Source organism: Polypterus senegalus, chromosome 7, assembly GCF_016835505.1.
Source record: "Polypterus senegalus isolate Bchr_013 chromosome 7, ASM1683550v1, whole genome shotgun sequence".
In the NCBI taxonomy this organism is placed as follows: Eukaryota; Metazoa; Chordata; class Cladistia; order Polypteriformes; family Polypteridae; genus Polypterus; species Polypterus senegalus.
In genome coordinates, this window is record NC_053160.1 from 38,976,519 (window position 1) to 38,996,939 (window position 20,421).

Consider the following 20,421-nt stretch of genomic DNA (forward strand, 5'->3'; position numbering starts at 1 on the left):
CTTGGCTGTATGCTTTGGGTTGTTGTCATGCTAAAAGGTGAGCCATCACTTCAGACTGAAGTTGCATGCTTTCAGGAGCAGGTTTTTTTTCCCCAAGGACTTCTCTGTTTTGGGCTGGATTCATCCTTCCCCTCAGCTGTGACCAGTAACCCTGTCTCTGCTGCTGAGACACACCTCCACAGCATGATGCTGCCACCACCATTCTTCACTGTAGGGATGGTATTTGGCAGGTGATGAGCAGTGCATCTTCACCATAATACTTGGAGTTCTGCCTAAAGAGTTTGTTTTTTTTGTCTCATCAAACCAGAAAACATTTTCCTACATGCTCTCAGATTTCTATAAAGACCATTTAGCAAACATCAAGTGAACTGGCCATCATGTAAACATCTGATTGATGAAGTGCTGCTGAGAAGATTGTCCTTCTAACAGGTTCTCCCATTTAAGCAGGGTACTTCTGGTAAGATTTACCATTTGGGTTCTTAATCACCTCTCTGACCAAAGCATTGCAGTTACTTTGCTGGATGGCCAAGTCTATAGGATGATTCCTGGTGATTCCAAACGTCTTTTATTTCACAACTACTGAGTCTATTGTGTCCCTGGGAACACTCAAAGCTTCAGAGATAGTTTTATACCCTTTCCCAGACCTATGCCTCATTACAGTTAGATCACAGAGGTCTACCAAGAGTTCCTTGAACTTTAGGGCTTGATTTTTGTCCTGACATACAGTGTGAATTGTAGGATCTTACATATGCAGGTTTATGCCTCTCCAAATGATTCAATTCAACTTTCCATCGGTGGACTCCAAATCAAGGTGTAGACACATCTCAAGGATGACTGAAGCAAACAGGATACACCTGACCCACAACTTGAAGTGGCACTTATAGAAATAAGAGCTTTCAGTTTTTGATTTTTAATTAATTTGCAAACATTTCTGAAAACACGTTTTCAGTTTTTGATTTTTAATCACTGCGTTGGGCTGGCGCCCTCCCCAGGGTTTGTTCCTGTCTTGCGCCCTGTGTTGGCTGGGATTGGCTCCAGCAGACCCCTGTGACCCTGTAGTTTGGATATAATAGGTTGGATAATGGATGGATGGATGGTTGATTTTTATTTAATTTGCAAACATTTCTGAAAACATGTTTTCACGTTGACATTATATGTTTTTGCGGGGAAAATGGGAAATGTATCCACTTAAAATTAAATCTACAACACCATAAAGTAAGCAAAAAATAAATGGATCTTTCTGAATCCACCGTATATGTAGGTATTTTCATATTTTAAGTATATCTATATGAAACTTTACCTAGTCAGGTGTTATGCCATCTTATTAAAAGATAAATTTCAATTTTCCATCCAGCCATCCAATCCCAAAATGTAGAGATATACCCAAATAATAATTAATGTTATTGAACAATGAAAGAGAAGGCAAAATCAAGTAGTTGCGGAGTGTTGGAGTCGTAAGGCACTCATTGAAACACAGAAGAAAGCAGAGATCCCGTGAGGATCGACTAAATCTGAGAAGATCCCACCAACTGCTTTTCGGAAATCTGCGCTGACTGCTAGTTTAAAACTAGCACACTTTTTCTCTCCTGTTAGAATCAAATACGTAATACGTGGTCATAGTAGAAAGCATTCACCAATGTATGACGTGCTAACAGGGAGTTAGGATACCATCGAGTATCGAGTAGGAGTCCGAGGAGAAAAGGTGCGGCTAAAGTGACGTTTCACAGCTCTGTTCCAGAACCCCAAACCGAGTAGAGCGGTGTGCAGTTTTTCGCGCACACTTCGCTTGAGGCGACACTTCACAGGCTGGTTGTGTTGCACTGATACGGAAAGTAGTAAGATGAGCAGCGCCGGGGCGGCTTGGGGAGCTTTGCTATTGATCGTAGGTAAGTGTCGTATTTTGTGTAACACGTTACATTTTACTTTCGTATTATTATTATTATTATTATTATTATTATTATTATTATTATTATTATTATTAACGTGATTTGTATAGAAAGCATACCGGTCGTTAAGTACTAATCATTGTTTATAGGTAGGTGTCGGATTTGTGTAGCGCATTATATATGGTTTACTTTACTATCGTATTATTATTATTATTATTATTATTATTATTATTATTATTATTACTATTACTATTACTATCATTATCATTTTTTCTAATACGTATGGCGTGGTTTTTACTGTGAGCATACTGACTGGAAAGGATTCTGCAAAACTAGAAGGCTCCTGCTCTCCTTAAGCGGTGTCCACAGCTACTAAAACCAAGCAGGCTCAATCCTTGGTTTTATTTAATAAATAGCTTGTCTTCCATGTGCTGGGCATGATTGAAAGAGGTGCCCGTTTCAGCCAACAAGAGGTATTTTACACAGTAAATTGTTTGATAGCTGGTGGCGCACGCTGGAAGTGCGGTACGGTGTTCTACCAAATGTTTTCAAAGAAGCGCAGTGTCCTCCGGGGTTTTGGAACATCGACAAAAGTTTTAAAGTGCCATAGTAGCATCCGGTAAACATTTAAACATGCATTGGACTAATTTCGTTTTTGTTTCATCAGTCATTATTTAAGTAATGTTGTAAGCGTTTTAACTGGCATGCTGTTGTAGATTTTAGTTGGTGAACTGGCGAGTGTGAATGTGTGCGCGGGCCGTCTAGGTTTGTTCTCTAACTTGACTGCTAAACTACGATCCTTATGGAAACCAGCACTGTATTACGTAATTTCGGGGCAAGTTAAATAGATGTACATGACACCGTAAGGTGCGCAAAGTTTGTCCGGTTAAGATCAGGAGCTCCGTCCGCGATACTCACAATGGAGCGGCAGGGGGCTTCCACCGACACTGAACTGAATTTAAGCAGCTTTGAGAATGAATGGATGAAAAACGTTCATCTAACTACAGCTGGTATTTCCTTAAAGGGTGTTGTCAATAATTGTAGTCCTGATAATAATGTTTGTATTATATTAACTGTTATGCCTGAATACTGCTTCAATATTTTACAGTAGAATCTTTGCAAGGGTACTACTATTGTTTTCATTATTGCAGTCTTTTTGAAAATACAGATAAAGCTGTTTCTGTACGGCAAACTCGCCATTGTTTTAGGAGGTGGTGAAACAGCTTTTAATGTAAATCTTAAGTGCTAATTTAACACTTAGACGAGGGTGGTTTGGGGCAATTTTTCTTTATCTTTATGTCAGGATGCCCATTTATGGAGCGATGCCCACAATTTCCCCTTTTCTACCCGTCAGTGCCTGCAGCGGTTTAGCCACTGAGCGCGTGTGCTGCTGGTTTCGTTCAGACTCGCGTTTGAACTGCTCAGTCTGAATTGTCCCTGTGTGCAAGTGACTTTTTACATTTTTATTGGTACTTTAAACATGTTTGAGATCTTGCTTTAATTGACGTGTTTTAATCTCAGAGAAATTCATAGTACTTATCAGTACCATAATTAAAAAAGTAAGATTTATTAGTACTGTTAGAAGTACAATCGTCTGCATGCTAAAAAAAAAGTTTCAGGGCAACGAAAAATAACACAATGGTTTGAAAGTAGCTTTTTGAGTTATGTCAGTTTCTGTTAAAATTAATTAAATCCAAAACGCTTCAAAGTATAAGGAGAATGAGCTTTTCCTATACATTTAAAAGCATTTTTATTGGCCATGTACTTGATTAATAGGAGTACAAGCCAACATTTTTAAGTTGGCTGCACACACACACACACACACACACACACACACACACACACACACACACAAAGTTGTTCCAAGCTGTCAATATATTTTCAGCATCATCCATCTGTCCATTTTTATAAGAGTAGTGGGGCAGCTGGAGTCTGTCCTATAGCTTGCAATAGACACAGACAGGAATAAAGCCTGGTCAGGGCACCTGCCCATCACAGGGTGAACACACACACTTGCTAGGGCCAAATTAGTAACGCTAATTCACCTAATCTGAATGTCTTTAGACTGTGGGAAGTAAAGTACACAGAAACTGGGAGAACATGCAGGATCCATGCAGGGAACGCAAACCCTGGTCTCCTTATTGACAGACAGCAGTGCTACCACCTGGAATGTAAGTTTTTAAGTGGACAACAATTCATAACATTTAAATTGTTCCAAATAATTTTATCGAATTATTGTTAGCATTTTCAAGTCAAATTGTGACATCAACATTCATTATCCGTTATTTCATTAACCAAAGCCTGTATACAGACATCACATTGATCATGAGAATGTGTTTCTAAATAAAGTAATCTCCACTCTAAATCAGTGTTTCCACACTACAGACAGGTTGTTCACGGGCAGGCCCGGTCTTAGGTATTATGAGGCCCTAGGCGAAGGGGGGTCCAGGGCCCCCCTGGAAGCTCTGCAAAATGCGTGAAAATTAGACCAAGGAGACGTTTTCTTGTAACGTTACGAGGTCATCACCCTGCGTCCCTTTTTCGCCCGTTTCACCCATAGAGAGCTTGACTCAAACCGCTCCGCTTTTATAGACAGCCGCCCATGCGGACATGCCCCCACGTGATTTAAACATGCTAGGGGAGAGGCGCGCCGGGGGCCGCCGGGGCCCTAGGCGGTCACCTACTTCATCTATGCCTAAGGCCGGGCCTGTCACGGGGCAGGTAACGTGCTACGAACTCGTACAGACATGTTAAGTGGGTGGGAACTTCAAAGTCTGGTTTCAAGTGGACGTGGAAATAAATCGGATCACCCAACCAACCTGATTAAGCACCACAACATCATTTTTGTTTTTTTTTACAAGTGAATTAATAAAATGGAGTTCAAATTACCTAGAATAGTAAGCTGAAGTTGTTACTAATATTATGTAAGTACAACATGATAAGTTATGTTTTCAAAATCATTTGATTGCTTACCTTGCAACCATGCATTTTTTTAAGTACTGTATAGCCAAATTATTTTTTAGAGTATGCCAGTTCAGAGATGGGTCTAACTGCAGCCCACAATAGTTATGGCGTAGGTCACATAATGCCCACAGCGTCACAGACTGCCCACAGCATCAGTCATGAAATGCCCTCTGAGTCAGATAACCCTCCCACAGCCCTAATCCTAACAACAGTGTACCTGGGTATTCGATAGGTGTTTCCTGACTGGCATTGGGCATTACATGATGAATAGGCATTATGTGACTGATATTGTAGGTATCATGGGCTGCAGCTACACTCTGCTATCCAGTTGTGATTCCAACCAAGCTTATGCCATTGCTTTGGGGTATTGTAAACGAGTAACCTTAACAGGTGAACTGAACAAACAATCTTTTAGACTAACATAGTACAACAGAAAATAATATCAAAATGTCCAGTAAAAATGTCTCATAATCCACATGTGAAGCTGTCCAGTTGTAGGCTCACAAAAACATGTATTTTTACTAAACTATTGTTAAACTAGACATTAAGCCTGTTACAATAACGGGCGCTAGAACAGTAGTGCCTAAACCTTAGTAGGAACAGTCTATATTAAATGGCAAGGGACCTTGACCTCATTCTGTTTGTTATCTTAATATTTTTTGTCAAAAATATTTTTGCACGAAGCCTAAAGTAAAATAATAATAAAAATAAAATAGAAATGTTTGACAATGCAGTAAGTATAATTAATATTGCCTTAGTGTAAAATTTTGTAACAATCTGTAATACACAATATCTGAAGAAGATATTTAGGAAAAAATTTCTATTTTTTTACCTCATGAAATGTTTCTATAAAATTTAATTTTAGACAACATTTCTTGTAAATATTCTGTCTGAGTTTGGCAACAGTTTGCCTTGTTCAGGACCATCTACAACCTTGACATCTGGAAAACTTCTAACTCTTGATAATGCAACATATAACTGACTATGGCTGAATACTGGTTCTGGCAAGTAAATGTCAACTTTTTCTAAGGTTTGCTCTTCTGAGTCTTTCTCTTTTACCGTTTTTCTGACAGTCATTTTCTTTTTCTTCAATCGATCTATTTGCTCGTATTTTTCTTTGTCTTTCAGCCTTTCTTTTGTTGATGTTTACTTATTGAGCTGACCGTTCTTCCAGGAGATGTTGCTTATATAGGATTTGATTGTCTGTGTCTTTTGTCCTACTTGACGTGTCCTTTTTTTTTGGGTGGCATGTTGTTAGTAGATACGTCCGTAATATTTTCTCTTACAGTAATACTGGCTTGTATGTGGCTGTAATCTGCGTCACTGTATTGTGTGCCTTTAATTTTCTCTCGCAGTAATACTAGTTTGTATATCCGTTAAATGCCTGTCATTTTCTCTGACAGTAATACCGGTTTTGATGTCCGTAATATGACTTTAATTTTCTGTCACAACAGTGGGCAATCAGCAGAGTGTCCCCAGCAACTGATGTAATGTGTGGCGTGTAGCTGATAATCGTGCCTGTGGTGTCTCCCCAGCAAGTACTGTGCAGTTCCCCAACAAGTATTTTAATCTGTGCTGGTGTGGAGCTGATTATTGTATGTGTGGCGTCTCCCCAGCAACGGATTTTATGTGCGCGGTCGGGACCACCTAATCAGCACTCTCCCTAGCAATGATGTCCTTTATTTGCTTATCATGTGTGGCCGCAGTTAGGCCATTCACTGTGTGCCCAGCTTCCAGTGTGTGTGCTTTATTTGCTTATCTTGCGCGGCCGTGTGCAGTGTGTCCAGTGTGTGTGCGTCCACGGTGCCGTGCGCATGGGTGGGGCACAGTGCAATACGCGGCCCTGCACATGCGCACTTCACCAGAAGACACACACACACGAACACCTGGACGCACACAGGGGTTTTATTAAAGATTATTAGTCACTTTGGGATAACACTCTTGTGAACTAAATTGGAACACACTCAGATGCAAAGAAGACCTTCTTTATGTTATTACAACTGGAGTACCTTGGAATTATTTAGTTGTAGGCTGTAAAGACAGCAATTTACAGAAATAATTACATACATTACTTTAGTCCATTTGTTTCGAAATGTTTGAAAAGTGTTTAGACAGACTTATAAATAAATGGGACATCCTCTGCCTAGAATAAAACTTCTAAGCTGAGTTATTACTGGATGTGACAATGAGTTGTGCACTTCATGGCTCAAGTGGTGGGCACACCTCCAAGCTCTGTTGAAGAAGTAGAGAAATACAAGGAACGTAACTGCCTTTCATTGAAAAGAGCGCTTTGTGCAACTTTTAGGGAACATTAAATAGCAGCAGCAAGCATCAGCAGCAGTAGAATCAGGGCTCCGAGGATTTGCTTTATTGGGGTTGTCTGATATTGTTAGGTTTTAGTTGTACCTAGAACCACGTCAATGTTGGTCACTCACCTTTAACCATTTACATTTAAGGTCATTACTTGATGTCATAATGCTCGGAAAGACATGCAGAATCCCCAATTTGAAGAAAATATATGACCTTTCCTTTTCCTTTCAAAACAACACATGTATAATCCTCAGAATTCATTGGAAAAAAATCTGCCGTTGACTCCTAAAGTAGGCAGATTATTAAAGGGTGCAGAACTGTGGGTGTGATGAGTTTAAAGCTGAATGGTTGAAAGTGAAGGACCACCGTGGAACAGCAATTTTAATACGGTTTCAGGAACAACATTTAAACAATGTTTCATGCATTTGGTTATTTAAAATTTAAAATGTCTATGATTCACTTTTGTTACTTATCCATGAGTTACCTTCGACCTGGTTGTTGACTGAATGTTTAGGCTGGGAAAATCATGAGGCAGTCCAAAGACATGCAGGTTAGGTGCATTGGCGATCCTAAATTGTCCCTAGTGTGTGTGCCCTGCGGTGGGCTGGCACCATGCCCGGGATTTGTTCCTGCCTTGCAGGAACAAAGTTCACAGAAATTTGTTTTAAAGGAAATGCAGGTCCCCGTCTTGTACCAGACGGCCCATCCTGCCGACTACGGCACTGTGAACTTGGACCCGGACACACACATACGGACAACATAGTTTCACCCAACACACCGTTTATTTACAACTATTATTTACAAACAAGTCACGTGCACAAACCCCAGTGCCTCCAGCACCGATTCCCCCAATGTCCAGGCCACACAGTCCTGTGCCTCTTTTCCTCCTGGCCGCCTCCAGTCCTCACTCCAGCTCCGTCCTCTTCCACCCGACTTCCACTGCTGACTGGAGGGAGGCGGCCCCTTTTATAGGAACCCGGATGGGCTCCAGCTGCTTCCCGGCAATCTCCTGCGGACACACCCCCGTGTGGCGGAAGTGCCGGCTGCGCACCCGGAAGCCGTCCGGGTGTCCCCTGTCGTCTTCCCCCCGGCACTTCCTGGTGTGGCGGAAGTGCCGGGCTCCCGAGTAATAAGGCACTGGGGCACCGCCTGGTGGTGGCCACGGGCCCCTACAGGGCTGGGCTTTCAAGCCCTCTACCCGAGGCCTCCAGCATAACCAGGACGGACGCCCCCTCTTGGTCTGGAGGAGGCACAAGCCCTCCTCTGGTCCTGCTGGGCGTCCCGGCTGGAGCCTGAGCACTACTCAAGCAGTAAAATTGGAAGTGGTACAGTAATATACGACGTAAGTACTTGGGGGTCCAAATCAATGACAGTCTGGGCTGGTTTCATAAGCTGGAGAAAATACACAAGAAAGGCCAGAGCAGACTCTTTTTTCATAGGAGGCTGTGTTCCTTTAATGTAGGTAGTGACATCCTTTTTATATTCTGATATTCTGTGATGGTCAGTGTAATTCTCAACACTGGGGCAGGTACTATTACTTCCGGGGTGGGGGCTAGGGTCTACAAGCTGATCGAGAAGACACACTCAATTGTTGGGACACACTTTTGACCCCCTGGAGGTAGCAGTGAATTCAGCATTCAGCAGAAGTGCATCAAGAAACGCTACTGGGGCTCATTTATACCAATGGCAATATGCCTTTATAATGCCTCAATGTGACTGCTCTTTTATCTTTTTTTATGATTATTATGTACATTTGAAGTTGGTTGCTGTTGTTTGTCTAAAATAGCACTTGCTCTTCTGTAAAAGCTATATTTCCCTCTTGGATAAATAAAGTACTATCTATCTATCTATCTATCTATCTATCTATCTATCTATCTATCTATCTATCTATCTATCTATCTATCTATCTACCGATGTGTCTGTCTGTCTGTCTGTCTGTCTATGAATATCACAGTAAGTGAACTCTAAAGTCTTAAGTCAATGTTGCAATGCACAAATTTTTGTCGTGGGGCTTGTCATACTTACAGACCGCAGTTGCTTGTCTCATCGATGGTCTAGGTCAATTTACAATACTGAAATTAACTGGGCAAGTCAAATTTACCAACTGTGTGCTGCCCCTTTCTGTATAGTTCTACTTGTCGCTTTTTGTGACAGCCAATACAATGGTTGTGGATGGAGGTGGTTCAGTATGAAGGGTTATGGCGAGTTCATCTCCAGTATTGATCCTTTTTTCTGTTAGTCATGATACAGTATGTAAAACGCAAGACATCAGGCAGACAAGCCTCTGTTCTGTTTTTGAGGTCCAAAACATGCACACTTTTTGTACTTCGTCACTGCATTATATGAATTGAGTCAGCCCATAAGACAAAAGACAAAGACACAGATTGGATGGACTGAGTCGCTGGGCATGTCACATTATGCGACAAGATTCACAGGAGTGGACGCTGCTGACTGCCTCCGACTCCCTAAGATTATATAAATGAAGTCTACAACTGAAAATTGCTGGAAAAGTTGCCTAAAGTGACATGATCTTTACTCCCGGACAAGAATAAAGGTGTTTATCCCACATGCTTTAATAGTACTATTACTGTATTGAGAATACCCTTTCAAAATTGATGTCATCCATTCATCCATTATAGAGCATAAACGATGTCAGTGTTTTGCTGGGATGGTATCCTGAGGCTGTCCTGGTTGCAGGATGTACAACTTGATATGCTGCGGTCCATCAAAGGTTACACTCTGTGTCCATAATAAGCAGAGTATGGTAGTTAAGAGATTTGATCTCCACACAAAAAAATGTTAACTGTTAGACGTGTTAGAGTCAATTGAATTTTGTGAATTTTCTTACACTGGGCAAAACTTGAAATCATAGTTAAGAGAGCAAGGTACAAATATGAGAAGTTCTAAACTTTTGCATTCTTTATTTTTACGTAAAACACAGGCCAGATGTTTCTGCAAATCCTTTCTATTAAGTAAGATGGCTTCAACATGTCATTAACTGATGCATACTCAGTGAAAACTTGCAATAGAAAACCCAAACTTTGACATGAATAATCACAATGAAGTCTTCAAAAAAGTGGCATAAGAATGAACATAAAAATGAAATGACACTTTCAAAAAATCTTCTGAATGAATATCAGTAAATATAATTCACAAAAGATTACGACACATTTGCACACACACACGCACTTACTGTATATGTAGACAATTTAGAATCTCTAGTTAACTTTTAATTAGATACACAAAGAAAAATCCATAGGGTGTTAATCCGTCATGGAGCACATTCTCAAATTCAGTGGGTGCCACTGACCCCCAAACCTCAGACACAATATCACCCAACAGAGTCCCAGGTTCAAATAAAAGATTTTATTACACAAATGTCTCACCAAATGTACACAAACAACTAAACCAGAATTAGAAAGCAAGCTAGTCTACTTTCTCTCCTTCCACTCCTCCTGTTGATTGTCGCCTGCTGCCTCCCGACTTGGACTTTTTTTAAGTTGGGCCTGGTAATACTTAAAGTGCCATAGTGTGTCCTCTTTGGGAACACTACCTTGTCATGTGGAAAACTAGGAGGCCCTCCTCTCACAGCTCCCTTTTAAGGCACCTAAGAACCTTTTTACATATTATTTATTTAGTTATATATAACTATATCTAACCTGCTGTTTTTTCTCTTGTAATTCTTCTATTATATTGTGTATTTGAGCTACATTGCTGTTATAAAATGGACAGGGGCTACACTTCCTGATTTCATCTTCCATGTACCCTTGTGGGTGTCCAAACTGGGAAGCCTTGAGAAGACCACTGCATAGGTGGGGGAACTGCTTCTGGCCTACAGCTTCTGCTGGTCCATCTTTAATATATCTACAGCCAGGCAAAAAGTAATTTTCCAGTCCAGCTGGCATAGCTGTCTGAACTTCATGGCACTAAAACCTAACCTGCACCTCTTCACAGTGTGGAAGGATAGCTAAAATGTGTGCAGAAAAACCAACACAAACAAGGTGGGAATGCATGTGTTTCTTAAACTTGCTGCTACAAAGTGAGCTGCCAAGGAAAGGCAAAGTTCAAGATTCAGTACTATTATCTAATTCTAATCTTTATATGTTTTGAACAAATTGTGAGGGAGAAACATTATGAATGATTCATTGTCTGTCTTGCCCACCTTGTGCAAATAATGACTTTGAGGTCAGCCACATTGGAATATCGTTTCGCTCTGCAGTGTAAGAGAGCTGCCTCTTATACAAAAGGCTAAGACACACTGACTCAGTAGGTATAAAGGGACTGTTTATTGTATATTAAATTCCCAATGTCGGTAGTACTCAGGTGTCCTTCACATACTGTAGTTGTGCATTTGTAAATATTTGGTATCAGACAGTTCAGAGAATAATAGTCCTTTGGAAACCTTCATCTCTCAGTTTGAATATATTTTATTAGGTGAACAGAAATGAATGAGCTATGTAAGTAATTAATTAGCCTAAATGGTATGTGCTTTTTTATATAAGAAAGTCAGTGTTACAGAAAAATAAGTCACTTGTCTTACAAATTTAAAAGTTTTTAAAATGGAGTATGGCAGTATTCTAAGATTCCAAGGTCAGTGTCTTTCTAGTCTGCCAAGGCTTTTCATCATTAACTCTACCATCTTCACATTCTTCATAGCCAGTCAGCTTTAACTCCCCACCAAAACTATTCACAGGTGTTGACTGTGCTCAGCATTCTGAGAAACTAGCAGGTTCAAAACCAGAAACAATTAACACTAGAATTACCAGAGCCTACGAAAAAACTCGTAATTCCGTCCCACCTTAAATCGCTTCTTAAATCCCTTCACACCTCTCCGCCAGCGCCTTTGTCTTCTAAATGTGCTGATAAAGAGAAGCTTGGAGCAGCCGGCTATTCCATCCCCCCACCAATTTAGAACGTGCACGAACTTCAGCTTGATTGAGTATCTGGGAGTGAAGTGGAGTTTTAGAGTGGAAATAATAGATCGTTGTTTGGAACACACGCATTTCATGTCTGTTCCGTTTCTACAGTAATCTGTGTCAACACATTGTTAAAACAGAAACGTTTTTATATTCTAGTAGTAGATGACAAAATGTAGGCATAAACTATATAGTGTATGAAGCCTGAAGTCCAAATAGCAAAGAAACATTTTCACAAGAATAACACAATTGCGCTTTTATTCAAAAATATAACTGCAGAAACAAAAAGCCGCCTTAACATGCGACATTGACAGCCATTTATTGTAACTGCCTCCGTGGTTCAATAGACTCAGCCCCCGCTTGTGAATCAAGAGGTCACGAGTTCGATCCTGCTCCCCTCGGTTTTGAGAAGTAAACTGCTCTTAGACTTACTAATTTAGAATAAAAGCATGATGATCCTTGTAAAGGTTAGCTTTTTTTTTTTTATTCACTTTTCATTCTCTCAGTCACGTTCAGAATCAATCCATACAACCCCATCTGACACGGCTGTTTTCACTAAAGACGCGCTATAGCTCTGCAGTGTACCACGATGCATACTAAATATACTCAATAAAACTGAATAAAAAGAAAATCGCGTCTGCATTCTGTTTCTTTTGCACTCCAGGGCATGCAGAGGAGAGAATGGTAAAGAGCAGTAAGTTCGGCGCTATATGCAATCATCAGACACTCCCCATCTGCCCGTTGTTTTGTTATACTTTTCAATACTTTTTATACTGCTCAAACGGGCATGCTCAAAAAATACACGTGTAATGCCACGAAAAGTGCACGCAGACACTTCATTTCGCAAACAAAACAAGTGCACTTTTATTCAAGACTACCTGTATAACCGAAGAAAAAAGAAAGCAAGTTACAGTAGGCGATTGATACGACAGCTTGCATGGTGCAATGCTAAGAAGTGCTGATTTTCATTCCGTGCTATATAAAATAATCACATTCAAATATTAACAGTTCCCACACACCCAGGGACCGTCCTTCCTACATTTACGACACGTGTACTTGTTGCCGTGTACACACCTCTCTGTGCTATGGTTTCTATTACACTGAATGAGCACCTGACACTGTACTTTCTTCCCTGGGGGAAGGTCCCGCATCAGAGAATTTCCAGTTCCTGCATAAATTCACACCCGATCTGACGCTGTTCGTTTTCAAATAATATTGCATTAGTGCGATTATATTTTCACATATATTGTCTCTTTCTTTCAGGTGTGTAATAGAAACCACAACATAGAGAGAAGTGTGTACATTGCTTCTTACAGGAAAAGGCGATGTTAGTATGCATCGTGGTACACTGCAGAGCTATAGCGCGTCTTTAGTGAAAACAGCCGTGTCAGATGGGGTTGTATGGATTGATTCTGAACGCGACTGAGAGAATGAAAAGTGAATAAAAAAAAGCTAACCTTTACAAGGATCATAAATTGCACCGGCTGTTACAGACTGAAATCAAATGTATGCTTTTATTCTAAAATAGTAAGACTAAGAGCAGTTTACTTCTCAAAACGGAGGGGCGCAGGATCAAACTCGTTACCTCATGATTCCCAAGCGGGGGCTGAGTCTATTGAACCACGGAGGCAATTACAATAAATGGCTGTCAATGTCGCATGTTAAGGCGGCTTTTTGTTTCTGCAGTTATATTTTTGAATAAAAGCGCAATTGTGTTATTCTTGTGAAAATGTTTCTTTGCTATTTGGACTTCAGGCTTCATACATTATATAGTTTATGCCTACATTTTGTCATCTACTACTAGAATATAAAAACGTTTCTGTTTTAACAATGTGTTGACACAGATTACTGTAGAAACGGAACAGACATGAAATGCGTGTGTTCCAAACAACGATCTATTATTTCCACTCTAAAACTCCACTTCACTCCCAGATACTCAATCAAGCTGAAGTTCGTGCACGTTCTAAATTGGTGGGGGGATGGAATAGCCGGCTGCTCCAAGCTTCTCTTTATCAGCACATTTAGAAGACAAAGGATGCTGGCGGAGAGGTGTGAAGGGATTTAAGAAGCAGTTTAAGGTGGGACGGAATTACGAGTTTTTTTCGTAGGCTCTGGTAATTCTAGTGTTAAATGTGTGCATGAAATCTGGAAGTTATTTCAGCCACAAGATAAGAGATACAGTGGCTAGCCTGTTGATCACATTTTCAGCTACATAAAAACAAAACTACCAGAACTGAAGAGTGTGGCTAGTAGAAAGCAATTATTTCCAACCATTCAGATGACACCACAGAGTGCTATCATGTGTACACTGCAGAAGAACAGGCATATAAAAATAACCAATACCATAAAAGGAAAAAAAAAATTACAAAACAGGAAAAAAGAAAGAAAATAGATACACACTCTGGTGTGAGCATTGACTGTGTAAGACTAGAAAACGTCAAGAGTACTGCACCATACACTGCAGAGCAGTACTGCAAAACTGTTGTACTTTTCACTTTTGATTTATATGATAAATGCATCAGCTAAATTAATAAATGTTAAATTCTGGTTAGTATTACTTCACGTCATTTTATACTGGATTGATTAATGGTTTGGATGCCTCCAGTGAGTTTATATGGAAGTCTTTTAAGTGGATTACCTTGGTATGTACCACTGGATGTGTGTGCCAGTGTGCCCTGTAAGTCTGGCTTCGCATCTAAGGTTGGCTCCACCCTTGTATTCATTGCTGCTGGGGTTGGCCAACAAACAAAACCAGAAATGTTCCAGAGAATTAGGGGATGTAAATTGTTATTCCTGATAGCCATTTCAAGATCTCCAAAGCATTTTAAAAGTAGTAAGTTTTAAAGACATGTATGAATGTGTGCTGGCATTTTGTATGGCACCCTGGTTACACCTATGAACCTGAAAATAAACATTATGTTATACTTTTAGAATACGTGTGCTCCTGATCTCTGTTTTATATTATTAAGTGCATATGTTTTATTATTCTTTGTTGATTAATTTAGTTATTTTACAATACTATTATTTTTCTTTGCTATTTTATCTGTGCTGTTGGTTTACAGTTAGGTTATTATAGTGAATGCAGTTCTGTAAAATATGTTCCTTGATCTCTGTATGTTAAACCTGAAGGGGGTTTGCACTTTGTGCCCACATGACTGGATGACTTGACATGAGGATTATGCAGTGCAATTAATGTGATATTTTTTCTTGAATGCTTTTAATATTGTTTGCTTTTGTCCATTGTTGGTTACCATTAAGTCCGGTTCTATCAGAAACTTTGTTATGTTCGTTCCCCAGTGAAAATATGAGGTTAAAAATTTTTCTCGGCCATCACTACAAACAACATGGGATAATCAACATATTAAAAAATACAATTTTTAAGTGGAGTATTACTTTAAGATCCATGATTTCAAGTAATGATTGTTCTTCAGTTATCAAACTTTGACTTTGTTACTTGACTTTGATTTCTGGATTACATACATAATTTGTTTCATTTTAGGTTTGCTTTATAATTTTTATTTCTCTTGTGCTGATTTTGTTGCTGTTTATGAAATTTTGTTAATAAAGTTTGTCAAATGAGTAGACCGTAGCCATAAAAAGGTTTGGGATAGCCTCCCCGTATACTTGAAACCTGGCTGCAATTTTGAGAATTTGTAAAGTACAATAGTACAGGCTTAAGTCCACAATAGAACTGCCTGGATAAGGCAAAGATGGTTGCTTTAGGAGATGGTAGAGGAAATAATGTCATCGGGTCCGGAAACCGGAACTACCGTTATTGGGACCAGAAATGACGCCATTAGGACCGGAAGTGGCATCCTTGGGGGTCGTAACCAGAAGTGACATCATCAAGGCCAGGAGGGATTTCCTGTAACTGTAACAGTGGAAAGAGAGAAAGGATTATTGCACCTCGCCACCCCCTGGTCTGGTGTGGAATTACCCTCATTTGAGCCTTTTTGCTGCCTCTAATACATACGTGTGTGACAAGTTATATTCTACATCGAGTGGTAGAAAGGCAGAAGTGATTGTTTGAAAATGACCAGATGATAAATCAAGTAACTTTTCTATTTTATGTCAAAGCAAAAATGCTAATCAAAATTCAGGGTCAGAGAAACAAGCCAGAAAAACTAGAATCGCTAACGAAGTGTTTATGCACAAACTCGAATGGTCAGTGAGATCATAATGTTGACCTTAATGCCCATAATGCACTTCCGGTCAGGTTGCAGCTAAAGAACTGACATCTAAATGAGATGTAACTTATTTTTAACAAGATGAACTGAAGTAAATTTGCAAAATTAAATATTAAAGTTGAACTTCTTATGATTCAGAACCCTTCAGAGAAAGTAAAACTCTAACAGTTATAAATAATAAAGTGGAGAAACAGACTAAACCATAACAATGTACAAATGTATGCTTCGTGATTTTGAGACAGAGGTGTTATTGTTGGTGTCTCTCATGTTTTTTGACTTTAAGAACTCTTACCCTTCATTGTGTTGGGCCTGTGCAGGCAGAAAGCCTACTCCTTGAGTTTAGGTGTAAAGCTTAATGTGCGGTTTGACCTTGCTGGAACACCGAAGACACCAGTTTTGAGATAGCCTGGGTCCTTTGCTAGTAGAGTCAGGCAGTATCATAACACATTACCTGTGAGCTGTCATGTCACACTGTAATAATGTCTAGGACAATTTCTAGTAATAATAATAATTCTGTACATTTATATTGCACTTTTCTCAGTGCTCAAAGCACTCCCCATGCAGGGAGGACCTGGTAGATATGCTTATTGTTTCTTTGTAACAGTATACTGAAGATCACATTCACTGTATGTTAAACTGTCAATATACCGTAACACTCATTTCTGTTCTGAAGTCAATGCTTTCAAATATGCAAATCAGTTTAAGGCGCTTTTTTTCTGCTTTAACTCTCACTGAAGGACATTTTGAAATTATAGGTGTGACAGAACCACTAGGTGGTGTGCCAGCCACCCAACCAGACACAGGCAGACACGGAAGACACACTTATAAAAGCACACAGATTTTATTTTTCTTTACCTCATGGGAAACGCCTTCCTCGTTTCCCACAGCATAACACAATCCCACTAAGCACAACAACCAAAATACTTTTCCTTGTCTTCTTCTCTCTTTTCTTTCTCCTCCACTCCTCCTCGGCAAGCTTCGTCTCCCTCCTCCTGACTCTTGCTCACCGAGTACTCTCTGTTGGCCCCTTATATACCAGATGTGCTTCAGGTGTTCGTTGTCCCACTTCCGGCTGCACTTCTGGGTGTGGTGGAAGAACTGCCTACACAGGCTCAGGAACAGCTGCAGCAACCCCTGTGGGCACCCCTGGATTCCAACATCTCCCATGAAGCCCTGCAGGAGTCCGAGACACCACTGCAACCCATGGGGTCTGCCATCTAGGGTCCCAGGGGAGGTAATGCTGTGACCACGCTTGCTCCCCCGGACCTCTCAGTGAAGAGGTGTCTCAGCCAGACAAGGACCCCGGCCGTCTGTGACACAGTCTTGTTAGAAGTTCCTACATGAGCTACCAGCCTGCCACACCAAGGACACACTGCATAGTCTCCTGTAACTTCTAACTGCAGAAGATGTTCAAATATGCACCACTTTTATGCATTGCTGGAGAAGTGCACTGCACTTATTGCATTTTGCTTATATGGTCTGTTAAAAAATATGCATTGGAACATAGCTATTAATCAACTCCAAAGCAGGATATGTGCGTTTTACTAGATATGGTTATAAAGCAGCATGAGATATGACACTTCTGTGTTGGGACGATCATAATTCATTTTCTCCCTTCATCGGGCTATTTTACTGTGTGTGAGTGGCATCTTGGAGCGAGGTTGATGTGGTCTTGCATTACTGGTGCCAGTAGTGGTGTAGTAACACTTTTTTGTTGTGATTAGGTACCATTTTATTTTATTTGGAAAACATGCAGTGGGGTGCTGCCTCATAGCTTGTGCGAGAGACTGAGTTCAGCTTCTAGCCCAGTCACTGTCTACACATTATCCCTGTACATGTTTGTTTTTTTCTCCTGGTTTCATTGGCTTTTTTTCCAAAGAAATGCTGCTTTATAACAGATATTAAATAAATAAAACCGGCAAAGCCACATGTATTTGTGAGAGCGACAGCTAAAAGGAATATTAGAAGTATTTTGCATCTAAAAGACACATTAGCCAAAGGGGTTCTTGAAGAAATACAACAGTAAGGTACTGGTCAAGGAACTGGTGAGCAAAAGGGCAAAGTAAAATATACTGTAAAAGAAATGTACGATAGTGTTTAGTCGTATGTTTCTGAGGATTTCTGCTGTGAGGAAGTTGCAGTATCTGAGAGTAGTATTAAAGAGGTTGTTATACAAAAAGGTGAGGGATGAGTGAGAGAGAGAGAGAGAGAGTTCGGCTGACATCACCAGGAAGGGCTGTTTGCAGTGCTTACAGGCAGTCCCTGCACTCCTGAGGATAAGAGTTCTCTTATTGCTTATGGGGTAGAAAAAGGAGCTGCTTCTGAGGGTCTTTGTAATTCATATGTTTGTGGGAAAATGTGAAACCAGAGATGAATTATGGTGTGATTTCACGACAAAGCACCAGAAGACGATGCATGCAGTTTGAAGTATCGACAGGCATAGGTGAAAACTGGGAGACTGAAAAAAACGAGCAACAACGAACAAAGCAAAGCAGCAACATGAGAATAATAAGTTAAAGCCAAAATGAGAGTCAAAATCAAAACCTAATGCTATGGCCTCCTTAGAATTAAAGCTAACTACACTAGAGATTTTGAATAGGTTGTGTGTCCACTGTGGAACCACTACTATATATTATAGCATTACTTCTTTGACCATATTATGATGATATGAGAACACATGAAGCTTCCAAAACACATTGGTTAAACAACGAAAAACCAGGTGAAATAAAAATAAAACTTCATTAAAATGAATCACAAGTAACATTTAACCAGAAATTGCAATTCTGATAACAGAAAAATGATTAGATACCAAAATTCTTGCATAGAACAAGATATGATATATTTTTTATCATATAAATCCTGGTTTTGAGGGCCAGAAGGTACGTGGGCATGTGCCTGACCTGCAGAAACCAAAGAGTGTTGTTCAAGACCATAATTGTGTTAATCCACTAAGTCGTCCACTCTGGATTTATTATTTGTCAAAATCATGAGGACCATCAACTGCAACTTGGGAAGGAGGCACCATTTTTTATAATGAAAAACAAAACAGTTAAAATCTACTCTCTATATATAAAATCCTAAGCCTAAAAGTGCAACGGTGACGTTTTTATGTCACATTTTTTGTCATGCTTTAAATCAGGCTTATTTTAAAACATGCATATATAGGTTTGGTATCATTCTTTTCAGAATTTATCGAACATTAATGTGATGTTGTTAGATTTTCAGATTCTTGTTCCGTTTTTAAATTATAAACTAAAAAATATCAAGAACTCATGTCTCACGAGACGGGACTTTGTGCCTAAAGATTTAACCACGCCTGGGGCCGGAAATAAAAGTCAAACAGTAGAACAGCTGAGTACAGGCTTTTAAATGTTTGAAGCGTCTTGCGAGATGTAGATCACGCGGCACAGTTGCAGCAGCAAGCCAGCAGATGATCAAGCAAAGAGGAGGTAAAAAAAAAATATTTGTTTACCATTGTATCACTGTTTAAGAGGGGGTTTAGGAGGAGTGACCGCGTCCCCTTGGGGTGCATTCAGCCCCCCTCATCACAATGCGAGCGTCAGAAATGCAAAGTGGTTGTCGAGTGAAGCGAGCAGGGGGGAACCCCCTAGTATAGTATAAAAAATAAAACTTAATCCAAGTGGATCAAAACTGAAATTCAACCTCAGAAACGGAAGTCTGATGAAGACATTGAAAAGAGACAAAAATACAGGTATAAAATTGCTATAATTATTACATTAGTAACTATGGACGAGTGTGATTAGCTGTCTGTCCAGTGCAAGTGTCTTAGTGGACAGTCAACAGAGGTTTAGGTAAGGAACATTAAATTTCTCGTCTGTGCTATATTTCTATGACAAAACAACAAACGAAATTAAATTTTAGTTTAGTGTATGGTATACACCTCATCTTTTACAATCTTTTAATAAGTTACACAAAGTTCTGTCACTAGCAAATAAGTTAAATTTGCATATGACATGTAATTGAAAAGATTAGCAGATATCCCTGAGTTGTTAGACTCCTTCAGAAGGTCCATGATCAAATAAAGATATACACCAATATGTGTCAAATAATGTTTAATGGTGATTTGCACATAAGAAATAACAATATTCATTAGTATTGTCATTGTGCAGTCTGGTGCCTGCAGCTTGAAAGAAAAAA

The 20,421-nt window shown here is 39.8% G+C and overlaps 1 protein-coding gene across 1 annotated transcript in view; it reads left to right on the top strand.

Annotated features, from left to right (window-relative positions):
- Nucleotides 1–1,677: 1,677 nt before the first annotated feature.
- itga2.2 (integrin, alpha 2 (CD49B, alpha 2 subunit of VLA-2 receptor), tandem duplicate 2) overlaps nt 1,678–20,421 on the top strand; it is a 165,907-nt gene continuing 147,163 nt past the window's right edge. Inside the window, exon 1 of the mRNA XM_039758501.1 lies at nt 1,678–1,886. Coding sequence (XP_039614435.1) covers nt 1,841–1,886 — 46 coding nt within the window. The 5' untranslated portion in view covers nt 1,678–1,840. The remainder of the gene's footprint in view (nt 1,887–20,421) is intronic.